Below are 12,082 nucleotides of genomic sequence, written 5' to 3' on the forward strand. Positions count from 1 at the left end.
AGGATGCTTTTCCCTAAGTCTTCCATTCTCTCAGGATGCATTGCTATAGGAGAGGTGAGTTATAGCAACATTCTAGTCCATGGGTTCAAATCTGAACAGTGGCACCTGGTAGTGAGACCCTGTTGTGGGAAAATGCAATGGCAAATTACATTTGTGCAGTGCTCCACAATTAATGAAATACTTTCATATCTATAATTTCATTTCTTTCCCCAACAATCCTCTGATATGGGTGGGGAGATCCTGTGGGGTGTTGAGAGAAGCTGATGGAGCCAGGACTGGAAATGCCCTTTCCATTTCTCCTGTGACAGCTCTGATCTTACAACTGAGTGGCAGTGGAGAACGAGCTCCGTACACATCTATCTGTGCAGGAAAGCTTGTGTTGTGGAAAAGCTCTGGGAAGAGTGATTTGAGCTAATTCTCTTGCACATTTGTGCTAGCACCTATTTCAAACTAGCATGATCCTAACACTTCTCTCTTCCCCTTGTGTCTCGATTCTGACATATCCTCTAACGTGGGGTTAATGTTTCCGGACTCTACAACAGAATCTCTGAGTAAGAGGATGTTACTCCATCATCTTGTTTAATCCTTAGGACAATAAACACATTATTATTATGCCACATTAACGTATTAAAATTTAATGTGAAAATGGGATGGAATAAACCCAGCAGGGGAAGCAAGACTATGTTAGAATTCTTCTCCAATCCCCCACTCATCCCAGTGGTTCCACAGTTATCTAAAGGCAGCAGCCTCCTCACCCTCGGGCAGGAGAGACCAAGCATGCTAGCCTTGCTGCAGGGGATGAAACTATCCCTTGGCATCATCCTGGAGCATCAAAGGCAAGCTCTGTGTGGGGTCAGCCAGTCATTTGTGCTGAGGTTTCCAAAGAGAGGTATCAGGCTCCCAAGCAGGTGTTGCATACCTGGGAGTCAGAGTGGGTGGGTGCTATCACCTGGAACAGGACTGGACCCAGGTATAGGGTTGGGTACAGGGCAAGGGCCCACAGGAATCAAGAAATCCAGTAAGGCCCACTACCCAGATTTAGCAAATGAAAAAATGGGACACCTTGTTAAATTTGATTTCAGGGAAACAGTGAATAATTTTTTCGTGTAAGTCAGTCCCATGCAATATATATACAATTCACATTTAACTGGGCATTCTGTATTTTATGTGGCAATGCTAATAAGGACAAAATATTTCAGAGCTTTCACAGGACGGCATTTCAATTACTCCTGATTCCACTTAAGATCTCTAATTTTCTCAATCTTCTTCTGAACAGACCCTGAAGCCTCTGTTCATAAGGTAAGACTAGGAGGGAGGATCCATTTCCAAAATGATAACATCTTTTGGTAATAGATTACCAATTCACATAATTAAATTTTATGTTCATACAAACCCTTTCCACAATAGAATATAGTAGGTGGTTTCTTTTTTTTTTTTGGTGAGGAAGATTAGTTAGCCCCGGCCTAATATCTGTTGCTAATCCTACTCTTTTTGCTGAGGAAGAGTGGCCCTGGGCTAAAATCTGTGCCCATCTTCCTCTACTTTATATGGGACGCCGCCACAGCATGGCTTGATGTGCGGTGCGTAGGTCCACACCCAGGATCTGAATTCGTGAATCTTGGGCTGCCAAAGCAGAGCGCTTGAACTTAACCATTACACCACTGGGCCAGCCCTAGGTGGTTTCTTTTTGAACATAAAATGGCATTTTATAGATGAGTAGAAAGTATTTTTCTTTTCAAATAGTTCTTTTTTCATAATTTGGCAATGTTCATTTCTTACAATCAATTTATGGAGAAGGTGATTTATAAAATTAATTGTGAACATCTATAGGAACTCTTTATTCTCTATTACAGTAGTCTTTTTTAAAAATATAAAACCAGAAATTAAAAATTAATTCTGCTTGTATTGGCTGTCATGGAGAAGCATTTTGTGTAAATCAGATAAAATATCATTGAAAATACATAGTTTTGTTTCTTTCTCCCCACTCAGGTCCTGCACCCTTCTTAATTTTCTGCCATGGAAATAGTATCTTCAGGATTGATCTGGAAGGAACTAATCATGAGCAGTTGGCGGCAGATGCTGGCATGTCAGTGATTATGGATTTTCATTACAACGAGGGAAGAATCTATTGGGTAGATCTAGAAAGACAACTCTTGCAAAGAGTTTTTCTGAATGGGACAAGGCAGGAGGTAAAGTACCATTTCCCACAGTGTTTGAGGGATTTTTGTACAGGCTGACAAATACAATATAATGAGTCCATGATGTATAGATGAAAATCACATCACAATTCAAAGGTGTGTCTGGCATTTGTTGGTATTTATTTAACCTGCATCTGTGGTATCATGTTATTGAACAAGCCCATGAATATGGCATTGATATTCGGAAGCTCTGAAAAGGAGAAAGTGAGGATGTTAATGTAATTTTGAAAATATTTAAGTTTATTAAGTCAGATCACCATTTTATGGTTAAAACAGATTATTTACATGATTCTTTTCTACTCCAGTGGTTCTCAGCTGGGGCTGATTTTGCACCTCAGGGGACATTTGGTAGTATCTGGAAACGTTTTTGGTTGTAGCAACTGGATTGGGGAAGAGGGAGGATGTGCTACTGGTGTCTAGTGGGCAGAGGCCAGGGATGCTGCTAACATCATGCCACAGGCAGGATGGCTCCCTCATCAAAGAATTATTGGGCCCAAAGCGTCAACAGTGCTGAGGTTGAGAAACCCCATTTTATCCGTATAAATCTCTGTCATGGGTTTTTGCACCTGATATTTAGGAAGAAAAAAATTTTTTAAATTTTATTCTCAAGGTGTTTGCACGCTGGAAAAAGAATAATAAAGCAGATGACAGATATAAAGTATTTTGCTTCAAGACATACAAAAGATCTTTAATCTTTCTTTTTGACTGGTACAACCCTTAAAGCAGTCCCAGGAGGAATGTTCTCTGTTCCTGGGAGATGGATTACAGAGAGCATGTGACTAGGGAAACCTTAAGCGTTTATTCCTAACACAAAGTGCCCACTGTTCGCTTTTTTAAAAATAAACCTTTCTCCCTCCAGTTATTCTTAAAAGCTTCAATTAGGTGCTAATCTGTTTTATCACATCTCTAATATGTGCTAATCTCACTTTTAACAGGGGTGACTACGCATTATTCTCCAGCCATCTGTAGAATAGTTTCAAAACCTTGAGCCTAAGAGTCTGGAGGGTGTCCTGTTACAGAATAGGAAAATACATCAAATAGTTGTGAATTTATGTCAAGGCATTGGGAAAGGATTGGCCTGAAGACTAAAATCCACCATTATATTCACTCCTTTGGGTTAAAACATTGTTTGTAAAGGACAGCCATTAAAATGCAAACAATTTGCCTGGGTGAGCTATATATTAATATATTAGCAATTGGTTGAATGGATTGGCCAGATTACTTTGAGATGTAGGACTAGCACAGGCTGGTGAAATCGCTCCATCTGCCCAACTCCGAGTTCAGTGACGTCATGTCGGTAGCTGGAAGCGGTGATTTTGGGAATATTTACACCACGGAAATCTGTCACGGTACAAATCAGGGCTTCTCCCCACCTCCCACCCTCGACCCCTCAAGAGGACCCTTTACCTGCACATGCTGGAATTAGGAGATAACAGAGGTTTTTGTTTGCTTGTTTTTTTTTTTTTTTTTGAGGAAGATTGGCCCTGAGCTAACATCTGTTGCCAATCTTCCTCTTTTTCTTTGTTCCTCCCCAAAGCTCCTATACATAGTTGTATATCCTAGTTGTAGGTCCTTCTAGTTCTTCCATGTGGGACGCCGCCTCAGCCTGGCTTGGTGAACCGTGAGCAGGTCCGCGCCCAGCATCTGAGCTGGCAAACCCTGGGCCACTGAAGCGGAACGTGTGAACCCAGCCACTACACCACCAGGCTGGCCCCTTGTTTACTTGTTTCTATCACAAGAGAGCAGGAAACACTGCCTACCCAAGAGGCATAAAGAGAAGCCCTGCTCTTAGGGTCATGCGTCCTGGCGTGGGGACTTGTAGAAAGAGAAGGGCCTGGTGGAGGAGGAGGGGCCAGCAGTAAAATGGGGCGCTAGAGAGCAGTTCACCTGCTTCCTAGTGCTATGCACAAATTCCAAGGGAATCCTGACAGAAGTTGGCCGGGCTTGGAATTGGGTTCCGGTCAGAAGCTGGAAAACCCCGTTAGCAAATGCAATTGAATGAATTGTCTGTGAAGGAGCATCAAAATTCCACTGTTACTATAGTTGAAATTAATACGTTATGGTTGATTGCCTAATTTCAATAAGTGTAGGATAATTTTCCATTTCAAAGCTATGACATAAATATTATGCCCAGAAATATTCACATGGGAGGGTTAGCATTAGTGCATCCAAACAATGCCACAGTGCCTGTGACTATTTCATCACTTAAATAATTTGGGGAATGTGCAAAAATGACAAGTGTTTAAAAGAATAAACTTTCATAAAAATAAAACAATTTTGTTGTGAATGGGGAAATATTAATAACAATTTTGAAATTTGATTTTACAGAGAGTATGCAATATAGAGAAAAATGTTTCAGGAATGGCAATAAATTGGATAAATGAAGAACTTATTTGGTCAAATCAAGAGGAAGGAATCATTACAGTAACAGATATGAAAGGAAACAATTCCCGTGTTCTCTTAGGCACCTTAAAATATCCTGCAAATGTAGCTGTTGATCCAGTAGAAAGGTAAATTCTGTTGTTTTCAGACATTGAAATATAATTCAAAATCTGATGAAAATGCGTGGAATCATAACATTTTGAACCGAAAGGGGCCTTCTCTTTGAGACCCAGGCCCTGTTTTACAGTCCACAACACCATTTTCAATAGGGCGGCAGCCTGGATTTGAACCAGGGCAGGCTTCCTCTACAAATAGTGCTCCTCACCACCAGGGTTCCCTGCTATAGAGGCGTCATTCTCCTTCTAACTTCAAATCACGTGGGACTTCCATCACAGAGCAATAAATACTTGTTGAATCGAATTTTCATTCAAAATAGTCAGGCTCGTCCTGTGCAGACATCCGGGACTGCTGACCCTCTGAGAGAGTGGGCCGTTGAAGTGACCTCACATTCGGTTATGCGTCTCTGTAATACGTTTGCCCTCAGGTTTCTATTCTGGTCTTCAGAGGTAGCCGGCAGCCTCCACAGAGCAGATCTCAATGGTGTGGAAGAGAAGATTCTGCTAGAGACATCAGAGAAAATAACAGCCGTGTCATTGGATGTGCTTGAGAAACGGCTCTTTTGGATTCAGTCCGATAGAGAAGGAGGCAACTCTCGCATTTGTTCCTGTGATTATGATGGAAGTTCTGTCCGTCTCAGCAAACATCTTACACAGTAGGTTCTGCTTTTGGTACAAAATAAAACAATTGCCATTTGAAGTTTGTGTGGTAAATTAATTTTACTTTTGTCAGCTAATCTGGAATAGTGCTTTAGCACAGATTTTGGAGTCCAAAGGACTTGAGATCAGGTCTCAGATTTACCATTTATTAGGTGAGTGACTTTGGGCAGGTTACATGACTTCTCTTGTCCTCAGTTTCCTTTAACATGGGATAATAGTAGTGCTAATTTCTTGGGGTTGCTGTGAAGATTAAGTAAATCAACGCAAATAAAAATAACAGAATATTTGGCATGTAATAATAAGTTTCCACATGTTGGTCGTAGTTATTCTTTTTGGAATTAGGATTTCATAGATTTTGTGAAGCACCTATCTTTAAGTTGATTTGCTGTCTTGCCAGTAACCAACTCTCCAGCTTGTGGCAAGAGGCAGAAATTAGTCTAGTGTGAAATGGACAAAACCAGAAATTCATGCTTATTCTGTTCCTATTGTATTTCCATCACATTTAACGTGCTGATCAGCAAAAGAATGAGACAATGAATCTGGAAATTATATCCTATTAATTCAGCTTATGACTACATAAATAAAATTTTCAACTTGACATGTTTCTAAACCTAAATGAGAAACAATTGAAAATTGTTGAGTGATTAATATTCAGACAATAAATTGAAATGAAGTGCAAGTTTAATAAGCCCAGGAGGAAATGTTCTGCCATTGTCTGTTTTTTCCTGTTGTTTTTTAGGCACAATTTGTTTGCAGTGTCCCTTTTTGGTGACCGTATCTTCTACTCAACGTGGAGAAAGAAGACAATTGGGATAGCTGACAAACACACTGGGAAGGATGTGGTTAGAATTTACCTTGGTCTGTCCTCTGTACCACCTGCTGGAATTAAAGTTGTGCATCCACTGGTGCAGCCCAAGGCAGGGGGTGATGCGCCGGCGTCTGGTGAGTCACCTTTGACCTCTAACAGGGTCTGGCACTTGGTCTACACCTGTCTACTGGCTCAAGCCGGACAGTTAGGGGTCGTCCTTTATTTCTCCCACTGCCTCACTCCTAATTTCCAGTCTACCACCAAATCCTTTCCATTCCTGCCGCCTAAATACATCTCAAATGTACGCTTCTTTACCGCCACCACCATAGTCCAAGCAACCAGCATTTCCTGCCTGGCCTATTGCAGTAGCCACTCAACTAATCTTGCTGTTTTCCCCTCTTGCCTGTAAATAGTTAATCTGATCCACTAACGCCCCTGCTTAAAATCCTTCAAAAGCTTTCCTTTGCATTTAGATTGAAGTGCAAGGTTTTAGCAGGCCTAGCGGTACTTGACCACCCTGATTTAGCACTCTCTCATCCTCCCTCACGGAAACTAACACGTCTTTCCATGGTTTCTCAGACACCCCAGCTCCCTCAGCCTTCAGGCTTTGGCTGTCACTCTTCCCTCTCCCAGACTTCTCCTCAGTTATGAGCTTAAGAGTCCTGTCCTCAGATAGCCGTTCTCTGGTCCTCCAATCAGAGGAGGCCCCTTCACCTCCTGTTTTTCTCTCATTCTCCATACATTGAACTCATCGCAAGGTGTAATTACATATTACTTTGCTTTCTTTTTTATTTTCTCTCCCACTTGATTATTGATGCTGTGGAGGCAGGGACCCTGTCTGTTATTTATTTATTTAAACCACCCTATATTCAGTGGTTATTTATTTCTATATAAAGAATTTTAGATAATGTTAGTCAAATGAATGAATTGACTGAATCTAGTCACAGTCTCAAATTTCTCTTTCAAATGTTGTCTTCTCTGTTTGATTTTGATTTTGTTAGATATAATTTTTTTAAGGTGGGCTCTGCAATATGGCATATATACCACATAAATGATGTTACACTAACATTTGCTTTATGTAAAAGTGTTATTTCAAGAAGGCTTTAAAATATTTTTAATTTTATCCCCAGCTAGCCTTGTGAGGTTCTGAAGCAGAGATGGAATTGTTTGTTTTCTCTTCTTCCTGCCTGCTGGATGCAGCTAGGGTTTGGTAACAGTGTGGGAAGTGGTAGGGACCGTGAGTCCCTGCCATGGTTAGTGTATACACGTGTTTGTACCTGCCCTAGACGTGGCTCCTGAAGAGAGCCGTGGAGACTGAACAGGGGCACAGGCATGAGATTGCTGAAGGCAGGCCAGAATCTAGGGGAATCAACATAATTATTTCTTATATCTGCAAGCAAGTAACTAATAGTGCAAATGCTTTTTATCTGATTTCTTTAAAAATTTAGATAGAAACTATAATTTAACTTGTATAATGATTATGTTTTCAATGCAACTAATGAGGAACTGCCAAGAATAAAATAAATTCCAAGAGATGAAGTGTTTATTCAGATAAGTTATTTTTTAAAAATTGATTTACTTGAATTTGCAGAGTGAGAGTTGTGGGGAACAATTCAACTGTGGGTTGCAGCACAACATTAAATACAACGACCTAATGTCACCACTATCAAATAGATGGTGACCGTATTCCACACATGAAGGCAGTGAATCTGATACACTGCCAGACACCTTCCATGGGAAATTTTGACTCAAGCTGTCTTCACGTACAACTCATTGTCCAAGTGGTGATGACTCGCAACAAATTAGAACCAAGTACTATGAATGAGTAATTACTGAGTCTCATTAATAGTTACAGATATGTCCACCCTCATCCTCATCACCATCGCTTACATGTATATGGAACCTCACAGTTTCCAAAGTCTTTTCACGGGCATTATCTTATTTGTTCGTTACAGCCACATTGTGAGGCAGAAAGGTCAGCGATTATTGTACTCATTTCATAACTGAGAAGTCCGAAGCTTAGAGAAATAGAGTGACTTTTCCGGAATTACACAGCTTGTTAATGCTGGATTTTGGAAAAAATTCCTGGTGATCGGTCTGCCAGTTTAGTGTTCTTTCTACTATAAACACTTCAGCTCTTCACCGTCCTTCATGATTACTCAGCCTCTTTGATAAGGAGTTCAAACAGGATAATTAAAAGCATGAATTTTGGAAGAAAATCTATAACGATTCATTACAGAACAGCTTCAAACCCTGTGGCAAATAACAGAATTTGGTTGGGAAGCCACTGCTGGCGGCAGAGCTACAGGCAAACCTGGAATCTAGATGGCAGTTGGCATTGGAGATATTGGCTCCAGGTATGGACCAAACAGTGGGCTTCGCCTGCGCTCCGAATGCAAAGGACGTGTGGCTTCCAGAGCGCTTCTTTGGCTGTCAAGTAGGTTTACATTGTTTTAGTGCCTCGGAGCGCAGGAACTCTTCACCCGGGATTTAGGGGCTGTGAATCTTTCCATTGTATGTGTGAGATGAAAATATGCAATTGTCCGCCTAGGATACAGTATATAACTTTCATCGGTTCTTCATCATTACTTCCTGCAAAATGCCTAAACTATCATTTGTCAAAGCATGTTCTACAGAACACTAGTTCTGTGGGATTTAATGGGGTTTTTTTGGGGGAAAAAAACATTTCAGGGTCAAATGATTTAGATGGGCTGGGTTAAATGAAGTTAAACAGGTTGTTTTTTCCTCACGTAGAGATTTCTCAGAACCACTCGTGTGGTTATGTGCATTGTTAACCTCTAAGGGCCAGACAACCTCCGGCATTCTTGCACTTTATTTCCCACGCAGTAGCCCACTTGACTCCTGAATATATTATTTCTAGCCCAGACCTTTTTCTTGAGATCTAGACCAATTAAAAAACACACACACTGAGGCATAGTGAGAGTTAAGCTGCAGAGAAAAGTGATTTAAAGCATGGGGGATTTATTCGTAGTATACAAAAGGGAGGGGCCCCGGTGAAGACCAAGGGCAGGGGGCGCTTACAAAGGCAGAGTCACAGAGCTTCACAAGGAAGACTGATTTGTCCTTAAACAAGCCCTTGGCTCCGCCATTCAGATGGGCTGGTGATGGAGGAGTTTGATGCAGCCAATCACGGAGCCCAAGTCAAGGTAGCAGAGTCACTGTTTCACGTCGGGCTGGTTTTCGGATGCTTCTGACCAGTTTCCTGAGAGCCGTCACTCTGGTCCCTCCTCTGGGCTGCGCCTGCTTGCTGTCTGCACCCTCCAGGCTCAGGGTCCTGCAGTGGGCACCTCGGATGTATGCATTCAGGCTTGGCGAACGTTTCCTTATCAAGGCCCGTATATTTATCTGCCTTCTGAGCATTTCTACTTGGATTTTTTGCAAGTACTTCGGGCGCAAAAGAAATACCTGCCCTCCCAACTTTCACCTCCCTCCTCCCCAGCTCCTCTCCCTGCAGTGTCCCGGCCTCAGTGAGTGGCATCTCACCTCCCTCTCCCAAGACAGAAATCTACGCGTGGTCCTTTCTTCCCTCCTTCTCACTCCCACCCATGAACTCAATCTCCAAGTCCTAACAATGCTCCCGCCTACGGTCCAAACACTTGGGCCCTCTTGGCAGCAGTCCAGCCCTGGGGTCTGCTTAATTAGTCTCCCTGCCTCCCTTTTCTATGCTGCAGGGAGCATATCCCTTCGGAAAGGAGAATCCAGTCATGTCATTCCCTGGCTAAAGCCAGTTGACAACTCTCAGTTGCTAATAATGGAAGTCCAGTCTCTCTATTTAACCCGTTCCCAGGGCGCTCTGCTCATTTCTCAGCTTCATCTCTCACCATCTTCTGCTTTACAGCCGTCCTCGAAGATTACTCTCCTCCCACAGTCACGCCCACTCCCTCCTCCAGGCCTTTCCACACACTCAGAAGCACTCTTTCTCCTTCTCTGCGCTGGCTCACTCTCCTCATCCTCTGAGAAACAGCTCCAACATCACTTCTTTCAGGAACGCCTTCCCTGACCCACTCGCCGGGAGCCTCCATGGGCTGTTCTCAGAGAAGAATCTCAGGCTTCCCCAGTCTCAGGGCACTCATCATGTTCGGCCGTGTCTGTCTCCTAAACTCCCTTAGTCCTGTAAGGACAGGGAATACAGCTCTCCAGTGCACTCCCATGGCCTAGAGGATGTTTAATAACAAGAGTTTAAAGAAAACACGCTTTGGCACTCTCTCCCCTAAATAGTAAGGAACAAGGTCTAAAGATATTTAATATCTAAGTACACATTGTCTTCCTTACATGTTGTAAGCCCCACTTGCCCTTGATTGGAGAGACATTCTTCACCGCGGCCCCTCTCTTTTGTATGTTATGAATAAATCCCCAGCGTTTTAACTCACTTTTCTCTGCAGCTTAACTCTGCAGCAGATCTTTGCAGTTTCGCTCTCACTATGCCTCAGAATCTTTTTCTTTTTTTCAATTGGTCTAGATCTGAAGAAAGAGGTCTGGCTAGAAATAATTGATTTGGGAGTCCCATGGGCTGCTGCATAGGAAATAAAATAGGAAAATGCCACAGCTTGTATGGCCTCTAGAAATACTGGAAATGCCCGTAATTATTGAGTGTGTACAGAATGATCTGCTCGGGGCTATTCCTACATTATCTCACTTAATCTTTACAACAACCCTGTGAATTAGGTGTGATTGTTAATACCATTTTATAGATGAAGAAGCCAAGGTTTAGAGATGTCACAATAGCTTGCTTAAGGTCACACGGAGGCGGAATCGGGATTTGACCCCGGGCAGAGTGACACCATGCTGCGTCCCCAACTACATTCTCACTGGGATCTATCATTTCACGTCTTACAGTTGCCTTATTTGTTTTGGGAAAACCTGTAATTCAGCATATTATTGTCTATCCATGGCCTCCTGGTAGTTAAATGTTTCAGTTTGTACAGATCATAGGGCCAAAACCTTATTTCTCTTTCTTTTAAAAAGTATTTTCTATTTTAGGAACACAGAAAATCTCCTCTCTCTCTCTCTCTCTCACACACACACACACACACATACTCACACTTCTCTCCGGCTATCTGAAAACAGATAAAGAATGGAACTCACATTTTTGTTGGCATGATAGATCTTACTAGGCAGTGGTGCTCTCTGGCTGCCCTGACACCTGTGCTATTGCATGAATCTCAGAGCCAGTGTGGGAACTTCTTTGCGTACGATGTTAATGACATTATTTCAAGCTCAACTTCTGGGAATTTTGCAACTAGTTTTACTGCTCACAGATATTATTTTATAAAAGTTCAAATTTTTACAAAGAAGTTCAAATATTTTTGCTTTCTTCTGTATTCTTTAAATGTAGATTCCAGTTTTAAGCTCAAAAGAGAGTTTCAAAAGCATATTCTTTGGAAAATGAAGGGTATCTATCATCAACACCGTGTAAAATACTTTGCATTCATTTTATGCACAAAATTTTTGCTGAATTTCTTTAATTTCGAGAGTTCATGAAGGAGAATTGCCTCCACTTGGAAACGTACCTGCTAATGGAAGTGATTAGTGTAGATAAAACTGCCCGGGTGGGACTCAGATTCATTTTGATTATGTCATTGCTGGAGTGTCTACTGTAAACCTTTGGTTATTTGGAAACTTCTGGAAAAGAATCATCCTAGATATAAGGTTTTTTTCAGATAATTTTCTTTCCAATTTTTTTTGTGGTGTAATACACATAAAATTTTCCATCTTAACCATTTTTTTTTTTTGTGAGGAAGATCAGCCCTGAGCTAACATCCATGCTAATCCTCCTCTTTTTGCTGAGGAAGACCGGCTCTGAGCTAACATCTATTGCCAATCCTCCTCCTTTTTTTTCCCCCAAAGCCCCAGTAGATAGTTGTATGTCATAGTTGCACATCCCTCTAGTTGCTGTA

General features: G+C 41.8%; 1 protein-coding gene across 1 annotated transcript in view; it reads left to right on the forward strand.

Moving 5' to 3' along the window:
• The window catches only part of EGF (epidermal growth factor), a 78,655-nt gene that overhangs the window by 15,475 nt on the left and 51,098 nt on the right, over positions 1–12,082 (forward strand). The window contains exons 2-5 of the mRNA XM_058549899.1: positions 1,990–2,189; positions 4,527–4,708; positions 5,125–5,352; positions 6,096–6,298. Coding sequence (XP_058405882.1) covers positions 1,990–2,189; positions 4,527–4,708; positions 5,125–5,352; positions 6,096–6,298 — 813 coding nt within the window. The remainder of the gene's footprint in view (positions 1–1,989; positions 2,190–4,526; positions 4,709–5,124; positions 5,353–6,095; positions 6,299–12,082) is intronic.

The sequence above is a fragment of the Diceros bicornis genome, chromosome 11 (assembly GCF_020826845.1).
Source record: "Diceros bicornis minor isolate mBicDic1 chromosome 11, mDicBic1.mat.cur, whole genome shotgun sequence".
NCBI lineage: Eukaryota > Metazoa > Chordata > Mammalia > Perissodactyla > Rhinocerotidae > Diceros > Diceros bicornis.